At 51.7% G+C, this 15,591-nt stretch overlaps 7 protein-coding genes across 7 annotated transcripts; 2 read left to right on the top strand and 5 right to left on the bottom strand.

Annotated features, from left to right (window-relative positions):
• Positions 1 to 735: 735 nt before the first annotated feature.
• On the bottom strand, positions 736 to 3,077 carry MYCFIDRAFT_213586 (uncharacterized protein; the record flags this gene model as incomplete). The annotated part of the gene is made up of 4 exons (XM_007923770.1): positions 736 to 1,711; positions 1,775 to 2,034; positions 2,086 to 2,466; positions 2,530 to 3,077. 4 exons carry the CDS (start codon positions 3,075 to 3,077, stop codon positions 864 to 866), a joined length of 2,037 nt encoding a protein of 678 aa, XP_007921961.1. The 3' UTR covers positions 736 to 863.
• A 616-nt stretch (positions 3,078 to 3,693) lies between these two features.
• Positions 3,694 to 4,545, bottom strand: MYCFIDRAFT_76606 (uncharacterized protein; the record flags this gene model as incomplete). The annotated part of the gene is made up of 1 exon (XM_007922285.1): positions 3,694 to 4,545. The coding sequence occupies one exon, from the start codon at positions 4,543 to 4,545 to the stop codon at positions 3,694 to 3,696; it is 852 nt and encodes a 283-aa protein (XP_007920476.1).
• Positions 4,546 to 5,342: 797 nt separating this feature from the next.
• MYCFIDRAFT_76607 (uncharacterized protein) lies at positions 5,343 to 7,968 on the top strand (the record flags this gene model as incomplete). Its single annotated transcript, XM_007922286.1, has 3 exons — positions 5,343 to 5,349; positions 5,465 to 7,810; positions 7,862 to 7,968. 3 exons carry the CDS (start codon positions 5,343 to 5,345, stop codon positions 7,966 to 7,968), a joined length of 2,460 nt encoding a protein of 819 aa, XP_007920477.1.
• Positions 7,969 to 8,474: 506 nt separating this feature from the next.
• MYCFIDRAFT_193223 (uncharacterized protein) lies at positions 8,475 to 10,462 on the top strand (the record flags this gene model as incomplete). The annotated part of the gene is made up of 2 exons (XM_007923771.1): positions 8,475 to 8,765; positions 8,837 to 10,462. 2 exons carry the CDS (start codon positions 8,475 to 8,477, stop codon positions 10,460 to 10,462), a joined length of 1,917 nt encoding a protein of 638 aa, XP_007921962.1.
• A 585-nt stretch (positions 10,463 to 11,047) lies between these two features.
• Positions 11,048 to 11,431, bottom strand: MYCFIDRAFT_76609 (uncharacterized protein; the record flags this gene model as incomplete). Its single annotated transcript, XM_007922287.1, has 1 exon — positions 11,048 to 11,431. The coding sequence occupies one exon, from the start codon at positions 11,429 to 11,431 to the stop codon at positions 11,048 to 11,050; it is 384 nt and encodes a 127-aa protein (XP_007920478.1).
• Positions 11,432 to 11,747: 316 nt separating this feature from the next.
• Positions 11,748 to 13,528, bottom strand: MYCFIDRAFT_97184 (uncharacterized protein; the record flags this gene model as incomplete). Its single annotated transcript, XM_007923772.1, has 4 exons — positions 11,748 to 12,071; positions 12,131 to 12,647; positions 12,699 to 12,972; positions 13,015 to 13,528. Coding segments are annotated over 4 exons (1,629 nt in total), but the record flags the coding sequence as incomplete, so codon positions are not given.
• Positions 13,529 to 14,682: 1,154 nt separating this feature from the next.
• MYCFIDRAFT_201852 (uncharacterized protein) lies at positions 14,683 to 15,456 on the bottom strand. Its single transcript, XM_007923773.1, has 3 exons — positions 15,203 to 15,456; positions 15,098 to 15,145; positions 14,683 to 15,027 (listed from the first exon to the last, which is right to left on the bottom strand). The coding sequence occupies exons 1-3, from the start codon at positions 15,446 to 15,448 to the stop codon at positions 14,788 to 14,790; spliced, it is 534 nt and encodes a 177-aa protein (XP_007921964.1). The 5' UTR covers positions 15,449 to 15,456; the 3' UTR covers positions 14,683 to 14,787.
• Between the last annotated feature and the right edge of the window lie 135 nt (positions 15,457 to 15,591).

Below are 15,591 nucleotides of genomic sequence, written 5' to 3' on the forward strand. Positions count from 1 at the left end.
AGCCGCACTCGTGCGCTCTCTATTATTCACGCCGAGAAGTCCACAGCACTCCTCTCCTGATGTTCTTGCTACTACTGTGCCCTTCTGACCGTCTGGCCCTGCTCTTGTCGGCACTCAGGAGGCCAGGGTCTAGAGTCTAGACATGGATCCTCAACTCTCTCCAGTGTCCACGCGAGGAGACCAGGTTACACCTTCTTCTGTCGAGTCAGCTTGGCGTGTCGAACGCGTGTCACTCCAGCTGCTTGCTACTTCTGACTTCCGACACCTGAATCAAAATTTGATCAACATTCGTGCTGATACATAGCCTCCCGTCAGAATCGCAGCCTTCTTGGAGCACAGAAATCGTGCAGACTCATCATGATCATGTCGCCGGTCACGGCGGCAGATCTTCATCGGGACCAATGATAGGCTGAGCTTTGTTATACGACTTGCATGGTGAATCTGTGACGCAAGCTCATCTGACCACGTGCATACAATTACAGCCAAGATATCGCACTCTGATGCCGACACCTTCTTCCAACATGTCCATATCATCGCATTTTAGGCAACGGCTTGCGTGGAAGCAGTCGACGATGAGTCTCGAAGACCTTCCCTTGCATCGGCATATTCTGTTCTGCTTACGAAGCCCTCAGTATCGCACACTATGCTCGCAGAAACGGGCCCCCTGTTCAGCGGGCCTTCACTTCCTGTGTAGGTCAGGATTTATTGATTCGTAGGCAGAGCGGCATCGAGCTTAGCAGTGCAAAAGCTTGGTATTGAGTGACCCACAGGATAGCAATTCTCTGCGCAGAACCAGTTTCCGTTTGTCTGAGCTTGTACAGCTGGCCCTAGCTCTTCTCAACCTGAAGACAAGACGCGCGACCTCAAGGGCCAACAGTACAACCACTGTTCTTATTCTTGTCCTTGATCAACATATCGATGTCTACTTCCTTCCCACCCTGGAGCATTGCTCTGAGATCTTTCTTGCCGCAATTGCCAAAATATTGACAAGTCGTAGTCCTACCGAATAGCTTGTCGTGTACATTAGAAGCGGCCCATAGCTCCAAGCATAGGAGTAATACCAAAAGCCCCGTGACGGTGCCAATCAGATCTAGCGAGTCTAGGCTATGAGCTAACGGTAAGCAGATGAGGATGACGGCGACTGAAATGCGGAAGATCAACCGGAACTTCTTCGTCAATCGAACTCTGCCTTCCTGCTCACGGTGGATGTGAGAAATGGAGATCAAAGCCATAAAGAGGAGAGCAAGACCAAAACCACCGCAGTAGAACCAGCGGATCCCAACCGGTATGTGATCGCTCAGATGTTCTGCTCGCTCCTGGTATGTTTCTGTGAGCCAGTCGATATGAGAATTGGGCGAATCCGGCGCGATCACAAGTCTTGACAATCCAGCTCCGCCAAGAACGAAGGTCATGATAAATGGCAGGTGCGCAAAAGACCATGCGAAAGCACTCATCTTTTGTCGACGAATGGCATGCATAAGCAGATTCGAGCCATCAATCTCAAAGTACATCCAGTTGAAGATGAAGCACTGGATGAGACCTAAAATTCCCTTGCCATAGAAGGAGTCGATGCCGTTGACTGCGCTTTGGTATAGAATCGCTACGACTGTGTAGCCGAACACCAGCGATACGAAGGCATTTGTTCGCTCGGTTCTGTGCTCGATGTTGATCGCAGGATAGACTTGGAATTTGGCGCTGAACCACTCCCAAGCTGCAGCTTTTGTCAGTAGAGGCTCCTCAAGGCAGGCGCTATGGAGAGAATTGGCAATCATACCTTTGCCTCCGATCATATGAGTGACTAATTGTAGCCAGACATAACCAATGGAGCCAACAACGTCGACGAACAATGCACACCAAATCAAAGCAAGCTGATCGGGCCACGCCACATGAATTGAAGCGATCCAGAGGCCAGCACCGACAAGCACAATATAAAAATGCAAGATCATTGCACTTCTGATCATCGGAATAAAGTAGGCGCACAGAAGTAGGTACAGGCCCATAAACAACCTCGCTGCTAGATAGAATCCGATCAATCTGGAACTCGAGTCAGTAAGGCCATTCTCAGTAACAGCGCAGCTTACTCACGTTGCATATGACTCCTCAAATGCACTGACGATATTAGTCGTGTAGCCGAACAAACACGCAAGCAAGAAAAGGATGGAGACCCTCTGGAAAACGTCGTCGGTTTCGAACCACGAGATGAACAGGCTCATGTCGTTCCAGATCTTATAGGATAGCGTGAAAGTGATCACGAAGTGAAGAAGCGAGAGTCCAGTTGGGTCCTCAGAAGTGATATCGCCATTGATCTGCAGAATACCGACGTATAACAAATCTACGAAGAGTTCAAAGGATTGGACCTCTTCGCTTCCTGCGGACCTCCAGAGGATACCATTGTGGAAGTACTGGCGAAGCGTAGGTATCTTGAAGAGGCGAAGAGGTGTCGCGAAACCTCTTTCGCAAGGAGATCTACGCAGGAATCAACAAATCTGCAATGCACACAGCATCGCGAAGCGAAGACTGAAAACTTACTGCTGTTTCTCATGCATACTCGAATGCGGAGTCGCAGAACCAGAAGCACTCGGGCTCTCATCCTCATCATCGTAACTTCGAACGTTCGCATTATATCCGAAACGATTGAAATGTGCTTCCAGAGCTACGCCATGGCTCGTGACACGATCAAGCTCGTTCGAAAGGGCATCGAGCTCGTTGTGAATGTCTGCGAAGCGGTCATAGACTTCCCGGTGCTGCATTCGAAGCGACTCTCTTCGGTCCTCATGATGGCTTTGCGCTTCTCGTAGCGCGTCCAGATGCTCCGAGGTTCCAGAGATGTATACGTCGAATTCGTGGTCTTGGTGAATTTCACCTAACCTTTTCTTGAGCTGATCGGCTTCTTCTGGTGAGGCTGCTATGTGGATTTTCTTGCCATTGGGATGGACGAATTGGCGTAATCGCTCGCGAAGCCGAGCTGTATGGTGGTGGCGCCCCTGGGCGTGTTGAGAAATATGGTCGTCGGATTTCAGGCCAGCTACTGCGAGGTTTTGTTTCTCGAGGTCTCCGGAGACAGGAGAAGTGGACATCTTTGTGCCTTAGCTACGCATCACAGCAGCGACTGCTCGTGCCACACAACTCATTCTGAAGTTCGGAGAGTGTAGCTGGCGCGATATGAATCCTTCCGCTAGCTCTGTCTGGCAGACTTTGGAGAGCTGCAAGCCACAAATCTTGGCTGCTGATAAAGGTATCACTCAGCTAACCTACATGGTCGCCGCACTATTGCTGACGGAAACACGTGTCGACGCGATAAGCATCGATATATATCGCATGTGCAATCCTCAACCTACATCTATGGTGCTCGTGGACTCTCAAATGCACACGGAAGGCATGAGGAGCTCAGGCTTGCCACAAATCACACATGAAGCTCTCAAATCTTTCTTCCTCTTTCTGTGCTTTGACGGAGTCAGGTAGCAGGACTGCGAGTATGGCCTGGAGAAAGAGAACAGATTGTATGAGGCTGTTGGCCTTCCATGCAGCGGCAATCTCATTTAATGTGGTTGCGCTTGTTCGTGACTGCCTCTAGTTATGACAAGCACTGGACAGAAGCACTGCCAAGAAAGCTTCTGCTCTCTGGCGATGGGACACGCGATATGAAGGAGGTATATGTCGTTTGATAGAGTACGATGACCTGCAATCGTAGACTCATCCAGATCCAAAGTTCCATCCGTCGAAATCATCTTCTTCATCGTCATCGTCATCGTCGTCATCGTCAACGTCCTCTTCTTGTGCGGTGTCATGAATCGCTTTCGTCTCATTCTCGACGCTCGCACCAGTCGTCTCTCGTGCGACCGTCGTCGATCTCAATGCCTCCCGCTTCTCACGTAACTTTCTCGCACGTTCCTCCAGGCCCTCCATTTCCTCGAACTCATCCTCCATCAGTCGAGCCGCGTCCTCTTTTTCCGCCTCTAACTCTGCATCTCGTTTGCCCCGCTGCGCGCTCTGCTCTTCACGCGCTTGAGCCGCGATTTCTTCTGCAGTCATCGCTGGTGCCGAGATCGTGGCCTGGGCGTAGGAAGCATCTTTATGGCGAGTTGAGGCCTCTAACTCTGCAAGCTCTTTGTCCAACGCGGCAAGTTCGGCGATGTTGACCTCTTCGTCCCCTTTCGCGCCAGTCTGCTCAGGTTCTTGCTGTGTCGCTTGTGTCTTGGCTGTTGAAACCTCTTGCTTCAAATCCTGCTCATCTTGACCGATTCCTGGCTTCAAGCTGGTAGGCTTCTGCTTTTTCCTGTCCTCAGGCGATGTACTGTCTATAGTTGATGCCTTTCGCTTCTTGCTTGCTCCATTTGCGTCTCTTGCCGCCGCTGCTTCCTGAGCCCTACTCAAGCGCAGAGTATGTTGTGTCGAATGTAGATGGCTGTTCCAAGCGTTCTGTGTCTTGATCAACGTCTCGCACAAATTGCATAGCAGCTTGCCATCTTTCGTGTATGCTGCATGAGGGTGATTGATTTTTCGCGCTTCGCGACTCGCCTTGAGCATCGACCGTACGTCTGCCATTGCGAGCAAAGTAGTGTTCCGTGTAGAGGTGCAAGCTCTCGCTTTCACATGCCAATTCCAGCGCTCGCATCTGTACCAGCATACAGTTTAGACTGTTTAGTCATGACTCTAAGACTTCTGGCCACCATGACTTCTGCCGACTAAGCACAAGCCGAGTTTCTCCACCAGAGGTCCAGAGACTTTCCCTGGATCGCGCGAAACGAACCCTCTTCCTATCTCACCACCACCTATCGCCCATCTTCTACCCGACTCAGACCTCGACACAGCGCGTCGCATTGCAGTCGCGAGCTCTCAGCGATTACTACTCCAGCACATGCTCACTGGTAAGAGTTCGGCCGAATCAGTCGCGTGACCGGCGCAACGGAGGCAAGGAACAGCAAGCGGTCAACAACGACAGCAGCCTCAAGGTCTATTTTATACGTGGCGGCCACAGTCACTACGTGTGCATCGTCGCGGAGCATATCTGATACGGTGGTCTTTGGAAAGAAAGCGGCTCCTGCTCTCATTTCCTTCAATTGGCTGCAAGGATATCGGAGACCAGCAGCGCTTTCCAAAGCCACACAGAGCACCTTGTCTGCGCCTGTCATCTGAACGCCTTGTCTGGCGCCTGTCAGTGGGTGCTGGGAGGAATTCACAGACCAGCGCGCGCTGTCTCTGGCTCGCTATCTACGCGGAGACAGCTCAGGGATAGAAGGGAGACAGAAAGCGTATTTCTAGATACTACGTGAAGTTTTGAGAGCGTGTGAAACTGCTGTGTCTTGTCATCTACGTCTGCACGCCTTCCGCTCAAATCTACTATGGCTGGTAAGCATATCCTCCACCATGCACATGTAGACAGCATTTGGGACACTGTATAGCAGTTCGTCAGCCACAATGCAGTCTCATGTTACCCAAGACAGCTCACTAACATTTTATGCAGATGAACCTCGACGTTCTGGTCGCGCGACCAAAGGCCAGCACAAGAACGCCTCTTCCTCGCCTGCTCCAACTCCAAAGCCTCCAGCGGCAGCCCCCGGCAAGGCTACGACAGCGAAGAGCAAGCCAACCAAGAAGTCTCAAGACCCAGAACCAGAGGACGATGACGACGAGGACGAGACGATACGCTGCATTTGTGGCAACGACAACCCCAAAGACAAGCGCGCGTTCATCGGGTGCGAAGCGTGCCAGGTTTGGCAGCACAACGTCTGTATGGGAGTTCCCGACGATGAAGACGACATCCCAGATCACTATTTCTGCGAGGAATGCGCACCAGCCGAGCATGACGAGACTATACAGGCCATAAGCAGAGGCGAAAAGATCTGGGAGGTCCGCAATAAGATCTTTCAGAACGAGAAGAAGATGAGCAAGAGTAGGAAACAGAAGACCAAGAATGGCGAAGATTTCCGACCTGGCTGGTTGAAGAAAGACGTGCCGGCTGTGCCTGCGAAGACGCCAACACCTCCGCCTCCTACAGCGCCGGCGCCCAGCTCATCAAATGGCATCCGAGACAACAGCAATAAGCGGAAGCGCGAGGTGAGAGAGGAACCGGAGTCTCATGAAGCCCCAGAAGAAAAGCCTGAAAAACCTGCGCGACAAGAGAAGCGACGCAAATCATCGGCAGCTCCCTCCAAATCGACTCCAACACCTGCGGCATCAGTCGACACTGACACGGCTTTGGTCGACATTGATCAGTTGCCGGACGATCGGAAGAAAGTGGCATCTTCTCTGGCAGGGGTCATCGAGACTGACATCCAGAAGCGCATCAAAACAGGCTTGAAGCTCTCTGACGGTCAGACGGCGAAGTCGTCAGCTTTGCACCATGCCGCACGGATCGAGTACGCGCTTCATATGAACCACGGCGCTGGCCAATCGGAATATATTGCGCAATTCAGGAATCTCCTACCAAATCTGAAGAGAAACGCGCTCCTGATCCAACGTCTTCTCGATGGATCCTTGTCTGCTGACGAGCTCTCTACCATGAGCAGCAGCGACATGGCTAGCGAGGAACTGCAACGAGAGCGCGCAGAAATGAAGGAAGTGCTCGACCGACAAGCAGTTGCCATTGAGGAGCAAGGTCCAAAGTATGCGCAAGACCACAAAGGATACCATCTGATCGAAAACGAGTCGCATGCAAGCAGTGAGGATCGCGCACCCAAGAATGCACCAAGCAGCATTTCGCAGGCTCCTCCGCCTAGCGCTTCGCCTCCTCAGTCTACACAACCACCACTGGCTCTTGACACCAGCCGAGATGGTGAACGCCGCCCTTCAAGCCAGCAATTCGACATGAACAACATCTGGGCTAAGAGTGCACAGTCCCCAACTGGACCAACTCCACCCACCATTGGCAAGCCGCTGAAAGGTGCCCCTCGACGACGCAGCTCTGCGCATCCACCAAAGCCTCAAACCTTGAATGGCGCAAAGGACGATCCGGACATTGACCGGTTGCTCGAAGACGACAATGACGATTACGTGCCTCCCGATGCAGCAGGTGCCGATGCCATAGTCTGGCGAGGCAAGCTTGTACAAAGCTCAGAAGAGGAAGCTCCTACAGTGAACGCCCGATTTGTGGCCGGCCGCGATCTTGCGCCGACTGTCTCATGGCGATCATTGCTTCCACAGCGATTGTCGATTGACGGTCGCCTCGCTATTCAAAAGGCCGAAGACTATGTGAGTGGCCTCCGATGGAGCACGAGCAGTGATGTCGCGGTTTTGTCGCTCTCACCCTACGATAACGCCGAGGCTTTTAACAGCGTCTTTCAATATTTCCACTCCCGCGAGAGATACGCTGTTGTAGAGAAGGACAAGCCGCCAATGGTCAAGGACCTTTACATCATTCCAGTCGAGAAGGGGGGTGAGCTACCACCTCACCTGGACATGCTGGAGTACTGCGCGATCAAGAAGCCCATCGAAGAGAGAATGCTTCTTGCCACACTTGTCGTCGCGCGGGCACCGGAAAGCCCCACTAAAGTCGACAGCGCAGCTTCAGCGCAGTCGGTTGGTGCTAACGGGCATCTTCCGCCAAATGTAAGGCAGAGCATTGGAGGACCCCAAGGCTCGCCGATCACAAACCAGACGCCATTCTCGCCGGCGAACAGTGCGACAGCATCTGGCTATGGTGCTCCAGGTGGCTTCCCGCCAAACCCTTACGGACCTCAAGCATCGCAGCAACAACCGCCCGCTTACCCACCACCTCAGCAACAGTTTGTCGACAACCGCATCGCCCAGGTTCTTGGCGATTTGCAGTATGCACCGACCGCGCAAACCATTCTGCGGTCTGTTGAAGGAGGTACGTTCATTGACATCTTATTATATTGAGCATGTACTGACTGTACATCAGGTCTTAGCGATGAGCAGCTACAGAATCTTAAGACGATTCTATCCGAGGATGTCACGGCCAGGACAGACTTCGAAGCCTTGTCGAAGCGACTTGACGCGAAGCCATAGAATGACTCCGTGGAATTAAGTCAGCTTCGACAAATAGTGTTGGGCATCTTGCTGCAGCAGAGTCGCTTGAAGATGTTGTAGGAGACCATACAGCTGAGCTGTGTCTATAACGAGAGTGCAAATAAGGGAGTGTAGGCAGTCTCAGGATATCGGACAATGTTATGTAAATGCCAAGGAGTGCTAGACAAGGTGAGGTGAGATGATGGATAGCTGGAATCGCGAGCATTGAACAACGGTCATCGTCTGCAGAACAGTAATTGAGAAATGCAATCACGATCATGACTACGGTGCACACCAGCAGTGCCATATTCGTGCGTCTCTCATCCATACTTCGTTGTAAGCCTGTGCCTGTCCATGTGTGAGTAGTAGTGGCGGTTGTGCAGGGATCACGATCAATGCATGGTGGGGTCTGCAATTTGACCTCGTCGCTCCAAATTATTTGAAGGAGAGCTCCAGAAAACACTGCAGTGTGCATTTCAGGTTGACAACATCACACGACAGCCACAATGTCCGCCCAACAGGCCGCCGATGCGGTCAAGGACGCAGTCAGCAATGTTGCCGACAAGGTCTCACAGCTCACCACCGGCGAAGGCAGTTTGGCTGGTGGCACACAGCCAAACCTCCTCAAAGACGATGTCACCGGCGAAATGGTGTCCAAGACAGAATTGAAGAAGAGACAGAAGCAGCGCGAGAAGGATGCCAAAAAGGCGGAGCGCGATGCGAACAAGACGGCACCGCCAGCCTCCAAACGCAAGGCTGGTGCTGAGGCAGAAGATGAGTCGCAGCTCAATCCGAACGTGAGTCAATGCTGGGGCATGCACACATATACCTTTCATGATGTCGAATGTGCCATTACACGTCGCACAAGCTGACAATCATGGCTGATCAGCAATACTTCGAGCTGCGTTCGCGCGCCATCAAGCGTATGAAGGAGACCCAGAACCCAAATCCCTTTCCACACAAGTTCCATGTTACCTACGATCTTCGCAGCTTTGAGAAGGAATTTGGCCACCTCAAGAAGGGAGAAGTCCTCAAGGACAAAGTCATCAGTGTTGGATGTCGTGTCTACAATATCCGCACTGCTGGCGAGAACCTGCGCTTCTACGAGGTTGCCGTAAATGGCGCTGAAATCCAGATCATGGCGCAGAACCTCGAAAGCACCAGCAGCATCCCATTTGTCGAACAACACGATCATTTGCGAAGAGGAGATATTATCGGCGTAACGGGATACCCTGGACGAACAAGCCCAAAGAGAGAGGACAACCCCGGCGAGCTGTCCATCTTTGCTCAAGAAGTGATCCTACTCTCGCCCTGTCTTCACCAGATTCCTTCCGAGCACTACGGCTTCAAGGACCAGGAGGAGCGCTACCGCAACCGTCATCTAGATCTGATCATGAACAAGTCGTCTATGAACACCATGCTTACTCGATCGAGAATCACCAGCTATGTGCGAAGATATTTCGAGGACAATGGCTTCGTCGAAGTGGAGACCCCAATCTTGCTCAAGTCTGCAGGCGGTGCTACTGCCAAGCCCTTCTTCACGCATCACAACGACCTCAACATGACTCTTGCTCTCCGCATTGCTACAGAACTGCCTCTCAAGCAGCTGGTCATTGGTGGTATCCACAAGGTCTTTGAGCTCGGACGACAGTTCAGAAATGAGGGCATTGATCTCACGCACAACCCAGAGTTTACTACCTGCGAATATTATGAGGCTTTCACTGACGTTTACGATGTCATGAACCGTACAGAGGAACTAGTTGAGGGTATGGTCAAGTACGTGACAGGAGGCCTCCAGACCAAGTTCGTCACTCAGACTGGCGAGGTATACGATGTCAACTGGGCCAAGCCTTGGAAGCGAATTGAGATGATCCCAGCTCTGGAAGAGGCATGCGGCGAGAAGTTCCCTCCAAGCGATCAACTGCACACAGAGGAGACCAACCAGTTCCTGCGACGCATGCTCAAGAAGACAGGCCTCGAATGCCCACCCCCACTCACCAACGCTCGCATGGTTGACAAGATGGTTGGAGAATTCATCGAGGAGAAGTGTATCAATCCAACCTTCATCACCGGCCATCCACAAATGATGAGTCCGCTCGCCAAGTACCACCGTTCGCAACCAGGTATTTGTGAGCGCTTCGAGGCATTTGTTTGCAAGAAAGAAATTGTCAACGCTTACACGGAGTTGAACGATCCTTTCGACCAGCGCCTGCGTTTTGAGGAGCAGGCCCGACAGAAGGCCCAAGGTGATGATGAGGCACAGCCACTCGACGAGGGCTTCCTCAAGGCAATGGAATACGGCCTGCCACCGACTGGAGGTTGGGGTATGGGTATTGATCGCATGACTATGTTCCTGGCCAACCACTACAGCATCAAGGAAGTGCTTCCATTCCCATTCATGAAGGATGAGGTGCAAAATACTGGACCAAACAAGCTGGCGGCAGAGGTCACAGATGTCGAGCCACTTCCGGTAGAGGGCGTCACCCACAAGTAGAATTTGTCTTGTTGCGGCATACCCGAAGGACTGCATGAGTTACGTGTGATGCAAGATCAAAAGCTTGATAGACAAGGTGTGAGACGTAGAATCTCACCAGTTGAGCTCAATTACACGCTGAAATCCCATTCATGTCGCCTCTTTCGATGTGTGAAGGCCTACACCGCGTCTTGATTCTGCAAGCTTAGGCAGCTTCGTCATCTGTGATGCAGCTCTTCGCGGCGGGGCTTCGTGATTCCCACTGCAAGGTCTCACCATGCTCTTAGCAGAGTGCTTCCGAACCAATACTCTAGTCAATATCAATCTAGCATATATCCTTGCTGTTCTGTGAGCATCTCTCTGATCGGCATGATCATGAGCATGACCAGGTGTCCCAGCAGCGCAAAAGTCGCATGTCCCGTACTGATGGCGCGGTGCGTGTCTTGTATGTCTCTTCCTCGCAGTAATCCCTTCCTCTTAAGACATTCAAGCCCAGAACCTTATCAGGATCCGTCAAAAATGTCACATCCACAAAAATCTTCCAGGTCGAGGCCAAAAGCCAACACCAAAAAAGAAAAAACAATCCAAATCCTCCTCTTCCAAATCTCACTTATTCCCCTCCATCTTAACCACCTTCCCAAGTTCCCTCTTAACCACAACCGCCGCATCCTTAGCCGCATCCTTCGGAATCGTCAAATCCACAGTAGCCACACTCCCGTTCTTCCCCTCCTCAGAGAAATGTACCCGCGCCATAACCATTTTCATAGCTTCATCGTAACTCTGCGCGTCGCCGCTTCTGAAGAGTCTGTCAACGTAGTCGCGCACGGCTTGCGACCAGCCTGCTTCGTCGAGACGTTCTTGGAAAGATTGTTGGATGCGTTTTATGCCGCCGTTTTGGAGGAGGGCCATGGTGATTTGGTCTTGGGTGGTGGGGTTGAAGGCGGAGGTTGTGCCGTTGACGGTGACTTTTTTGCTTTCGTCGGGCGCCATGGTGGGAATATGTTTTGCGGGGGCCGAGTGGTGATATAGAAATCTTGTAGATTTGGTGTACTTGTAGTTCGGGCTGCGGCTCTTTATTAGAGTTCATGCAGGTCCCAGCTGGGGCACTTGTGCACAGGCTGCTTTCGGGCGTTTCACATGCTACGGAGCAGATACGTGTGAGCATGAGTTCTACATATGCATAGTGAGAGGTCCAGACGCGCGAAGACTAAAGACGTGGCCCAGATCATTGGTGACTGTTAGAACTCAATCATAGATGGAAAATACGGGTGACTTTCGGCATGCAAGGCTGGCTGCTTTAATAGCTATATCGAAATGTCAACTTCTCGTCGCCTCTTCTACCATCCTCAAGACCGAGCCGGCTGGCGAAAGCCAAGATCCCACAGCGTTTTGCAAGTCGATGTCCGAAGTGATCTCGAGCCGGAACATCACCGAGGAGCTGCTCGCGCTCTTTCTCTTCCTCGCTCCATCCCCGCAGCACATTGTCTCTGAATCTATTTTCTCGAAGCAATAGTATTCGGAAGAAAACAAATCCGACAAATGAAGCTAGTGAGCAGACGAGAAGGATCGTGAAAGACCTGATATAACCTCGATCCTTGTCTTTCGGCGTGAAGAGAATTTGCATGAAGACCTGTCGGCACAACCGAGTCAGTGTGATTTCGAAGACAAATGCTTTTGGATGTTACCTACCCCGGCAAGATTGCCCCAGCCGTTGATGCCTAGAAGGATAGCACGCTTCCCTTGCTCGGGTGTATTGTTTGCGAGCCATGCGACAGTCAATGGCGATGCAATGAATGATCCAGAAAGAAGCACGCAAAGTGAAACATATCGAAGCCAATAGTTGTTGACTGGTGATAAGACAGTCATGGCCAGACCGGCCAGCAACAAGACCAGACCAGATAGGATCGGGACAATGCGCGTGCGGCTTCGATCAGACCAGGCTGTAAAGATGAAGAGTACGATAGCGCCAAATGCAAAAGGTGGCGCAGACAACAAGTTCGAGGCTGCTGGTGACAATTTCAGAGAAGGCGAAAGCTCCTTGACCAGAATAGGCAGCAGAACACCAAACGCCGTTGCGGGTATCGCACTGAGGATGTTGCAAATGAGGAGATACCAGATCTTGTAGCTGAACACGGCAGAAAGGATGTCTTGCCGACTGAGCCCGGAATCGGCCGTGACAGACATTGCAGAGACCACAGAGTTAATTCTGCCCCTGCCATTTCTGTTGCTCCCGGCGAGCAGACGGTCGTGATCTGACCCGCCAGTGCCAGAGTCTGCAGGCTCATCAGGATCAAGTTCTACCTCTTCGAAGGGCTCCTCGTGGATTGGGTCCTCATGCATAGCGCTTTTGGCCTCGTGACTGGAGATGGTGTCCTGTCGCATTCGTGCTTCAGCCCACGTTCGCTCCTCGGGATTCAGAAACCAAGCAGAGTCTGCGGATCGAGGTAACCAGAGAAATCCAATCAAGGCAACAGTCATGGTCATGCAACCCTCGATCAGGAAAAGTACTTCCCAGCTCTTCCACCCGTGGTCTGCAGGCACATCTCGAGTCGAAGGAGGGAGACTTGGTCCACCGTCATCATTGTCATGTCCCGGGAACTCAGAAAAGATGCCCCAGCTTAGAATACCTCCAACAACACCCGATACAGCTGTCATGCCATAGAAGAATCCGAGCCGTACCGCAAACTCGTACTTTGTATAGAACAAGCTCATGTACGACACTGTCGTTGGGTAAAATCCGCTTTCCAGCGTAGCAATCATGACACGCAGCAGTATAAGATGCCATCTCTTGCGTACGAAGATGTGTAGAATCGTTGTCAAGCCCCACAGACTCATGCAGGTAGGCACATATCGCTGCATGCCATATCTTCGTCCTAGCGCGGCTCCTACAGGCTGTAAGAGCACGAACACGAAGAAGAACACTGCCATAGACGTATTGACATCCTTTCTGGAAAGTCCAGTGTCGAAGGTGAAGCCCGCTGTCTCTGCATTCCCAATATTTGATTTGTCCAGACTGTTGAGCAGAAATAATAAGGCCAGAAAAGGCAAGAGTATGGCATCAAGCTTCCGCACAGTCCTTCGATTGACCGTATCTTGTTGTTCTCCAACACCCAGAGCTACGGTGTTCGTTGTAAAATGACCACTTGTAGTGAGTGGCTGCCGCTCCCTCTCGTCTTCATCGTGCTGGTGACGCTCCCGTGCTGCGGGAGTCATGATCGCCGGCGTTTCCTCCAAAGATGAGCGGTGTACTTTCTGAAGTTCATATTCGCTTTCATCGTCGGAGGAGGGCGTATCCAGCATATGCTACGGTCAGACCTCGGGTGTCACCGCGTAGCGAGGCGGTCACAAGCATCTTGTCGTCTGATATGGATGGAAGGCACAACAACATCCTTCATCCTTGCGAGCACTAGGATCACTCCTTCCCGAACGCCGCCGGCCGAGTGCCAAGACTGTTGAGCTTCAAGGGCAGGCCTGACTTGTCTTGAATATACCAACTTCATCTCATGCTCCTGTCACTTCTACCACGTTAACAACATGTTCGACCGAATCACTTAAACTATCCCGCGGCGAAGGTACATCCGCGATTCAGGATCTACACTTTCACAGCTTGCGCCGGTCTCGGTGTCTCTTTTGCGGCTACGGAATACCGTGCCCGGCATTCTTCACAACAAACAAAACTTCGAGGCTATGATCAAGGCGGCAGATGTCCAAGTGAGGGAAAGTGTAGACAGCGCAATAATCGCTCGCACACCTGTAAGCTAACAGAAATGAATATTACAGGGTGTCTTATGCATTAATGGAGCCGCCTGGAGACAAAGGATGAGGACCGTGCCAATGCCTCCTACGGTAATTTTGTTGTGGACGGACTTCTGCGAAGATCACAGTAGATCTGCCTTCAACGAGTATTATATGCGGGAAGGAAGCACTACTGAGCGGCTCCATGAATGCATAAGACACCATGTATCTAGGTCAATACTAATATAGCCTAGGACTCTAGGCAGACCCAGCGAAAAAGGGTACAAGAGACCAGCTCTCAGCGAACTACTACCCTAGCATGATACAACGTCCTACGGTCTCCTACCCACCGATGGTCCGACATGTGGCAAGGGGTCCAGGCGTCTATTATGCGGTCTAGGCAGCTGCACAGAAGAACAGAAACAGAGATTGTCGAGACGACGGGATAGTATTCACGAGTACAGGTGAGATGGTGTTTTCAGGGTAGTGCGACGGCGGCTGACTGTGACATTGATTTTCTGGCATTAATCACGATGCATCACTGATAGATATATATAACCAACTCCTTCCTCCCTGGGTTTTCCAATACCTGTCGTCAATCATCATACTTCCTACACACCCATCTCATTCGCAGGTGGGAAGACGAGGGTGAAGTCGCATTGGCTGATGGCTGCCGCCAAATTGTCTTTGTTCAGCTGAATACCTTGCGTAATCTCGTCCTTGAGCTTGGCGAGGACTGGCTTGTCGACGGCATAGTTGCCAGTCAAACCTGCGACTTGGGCTTTTTCCGTCTCTTGGGCGGCGGCATACTCAGTCAACCCGGGAATCGCTGGGTTGCCGGCTGGGGCAATCTGTGGGTGCAGGGGTCAGTAATGAGTTGCAAGGAATCTGCTTATTAGTAGAGAGATGGATAGTATGTACCTGTTGGTTGAAGAGACGAATGTTCATTCCAGTTTGAATGTCGGATTGCTAAGACGATAGTCAGTATGGAGTCCGGTCATGGTTGTTCGCTTTCGTGTCTCTTACAAGCTGGCCCTTTGCATTGTCGAACTCTGCCGCGGTGCCTTTGGAAGACTCGACTTGATCAACTTTGACGGTGCCATTGTATTCAGCGTATTGTGCATTGATGTTCAAGTGAATGCCAGCCGCAAGCGCAATTTCACCTTGTGTGCATGCGCGTCTCTTTATCTCGCCATACGGTTGTGGAGCAGCTGGCAGAGAGATGGCCGTGGACGTGCCGAGGATGGCTGCAGAGATCAAGGTGAGCTTCATGATGTTTGGTGTGTATTGATGGATACGAGCATGGACGCGCCAGGACGAACAATTTATATTTGATAGCGGACTCGATCGCACCGAGCCGGAAAGTCTTGCAAGCCGTGCAGTTGATGGACAAGGAACAAGGAACTGTTCATCTC

The sequence above is a fragment of the Pseudocercospora fijiensis genome, assembly GCF_000340215.1.
Source record: "Pseudocercospora fijiensis CIRAD86 unplaced genomic scaffold MYCFIscaffold_1, whole genome shotgun sequence".
In the NCBI taxonomy this organism is placed as follows: Eukaryota; Fungi; Ascomycota; class Dothideomycetes; order Mycosphaerellales; family Mycosphaerellaceae; genus Pseudocercospora; species Pseudocercospora fijiensis.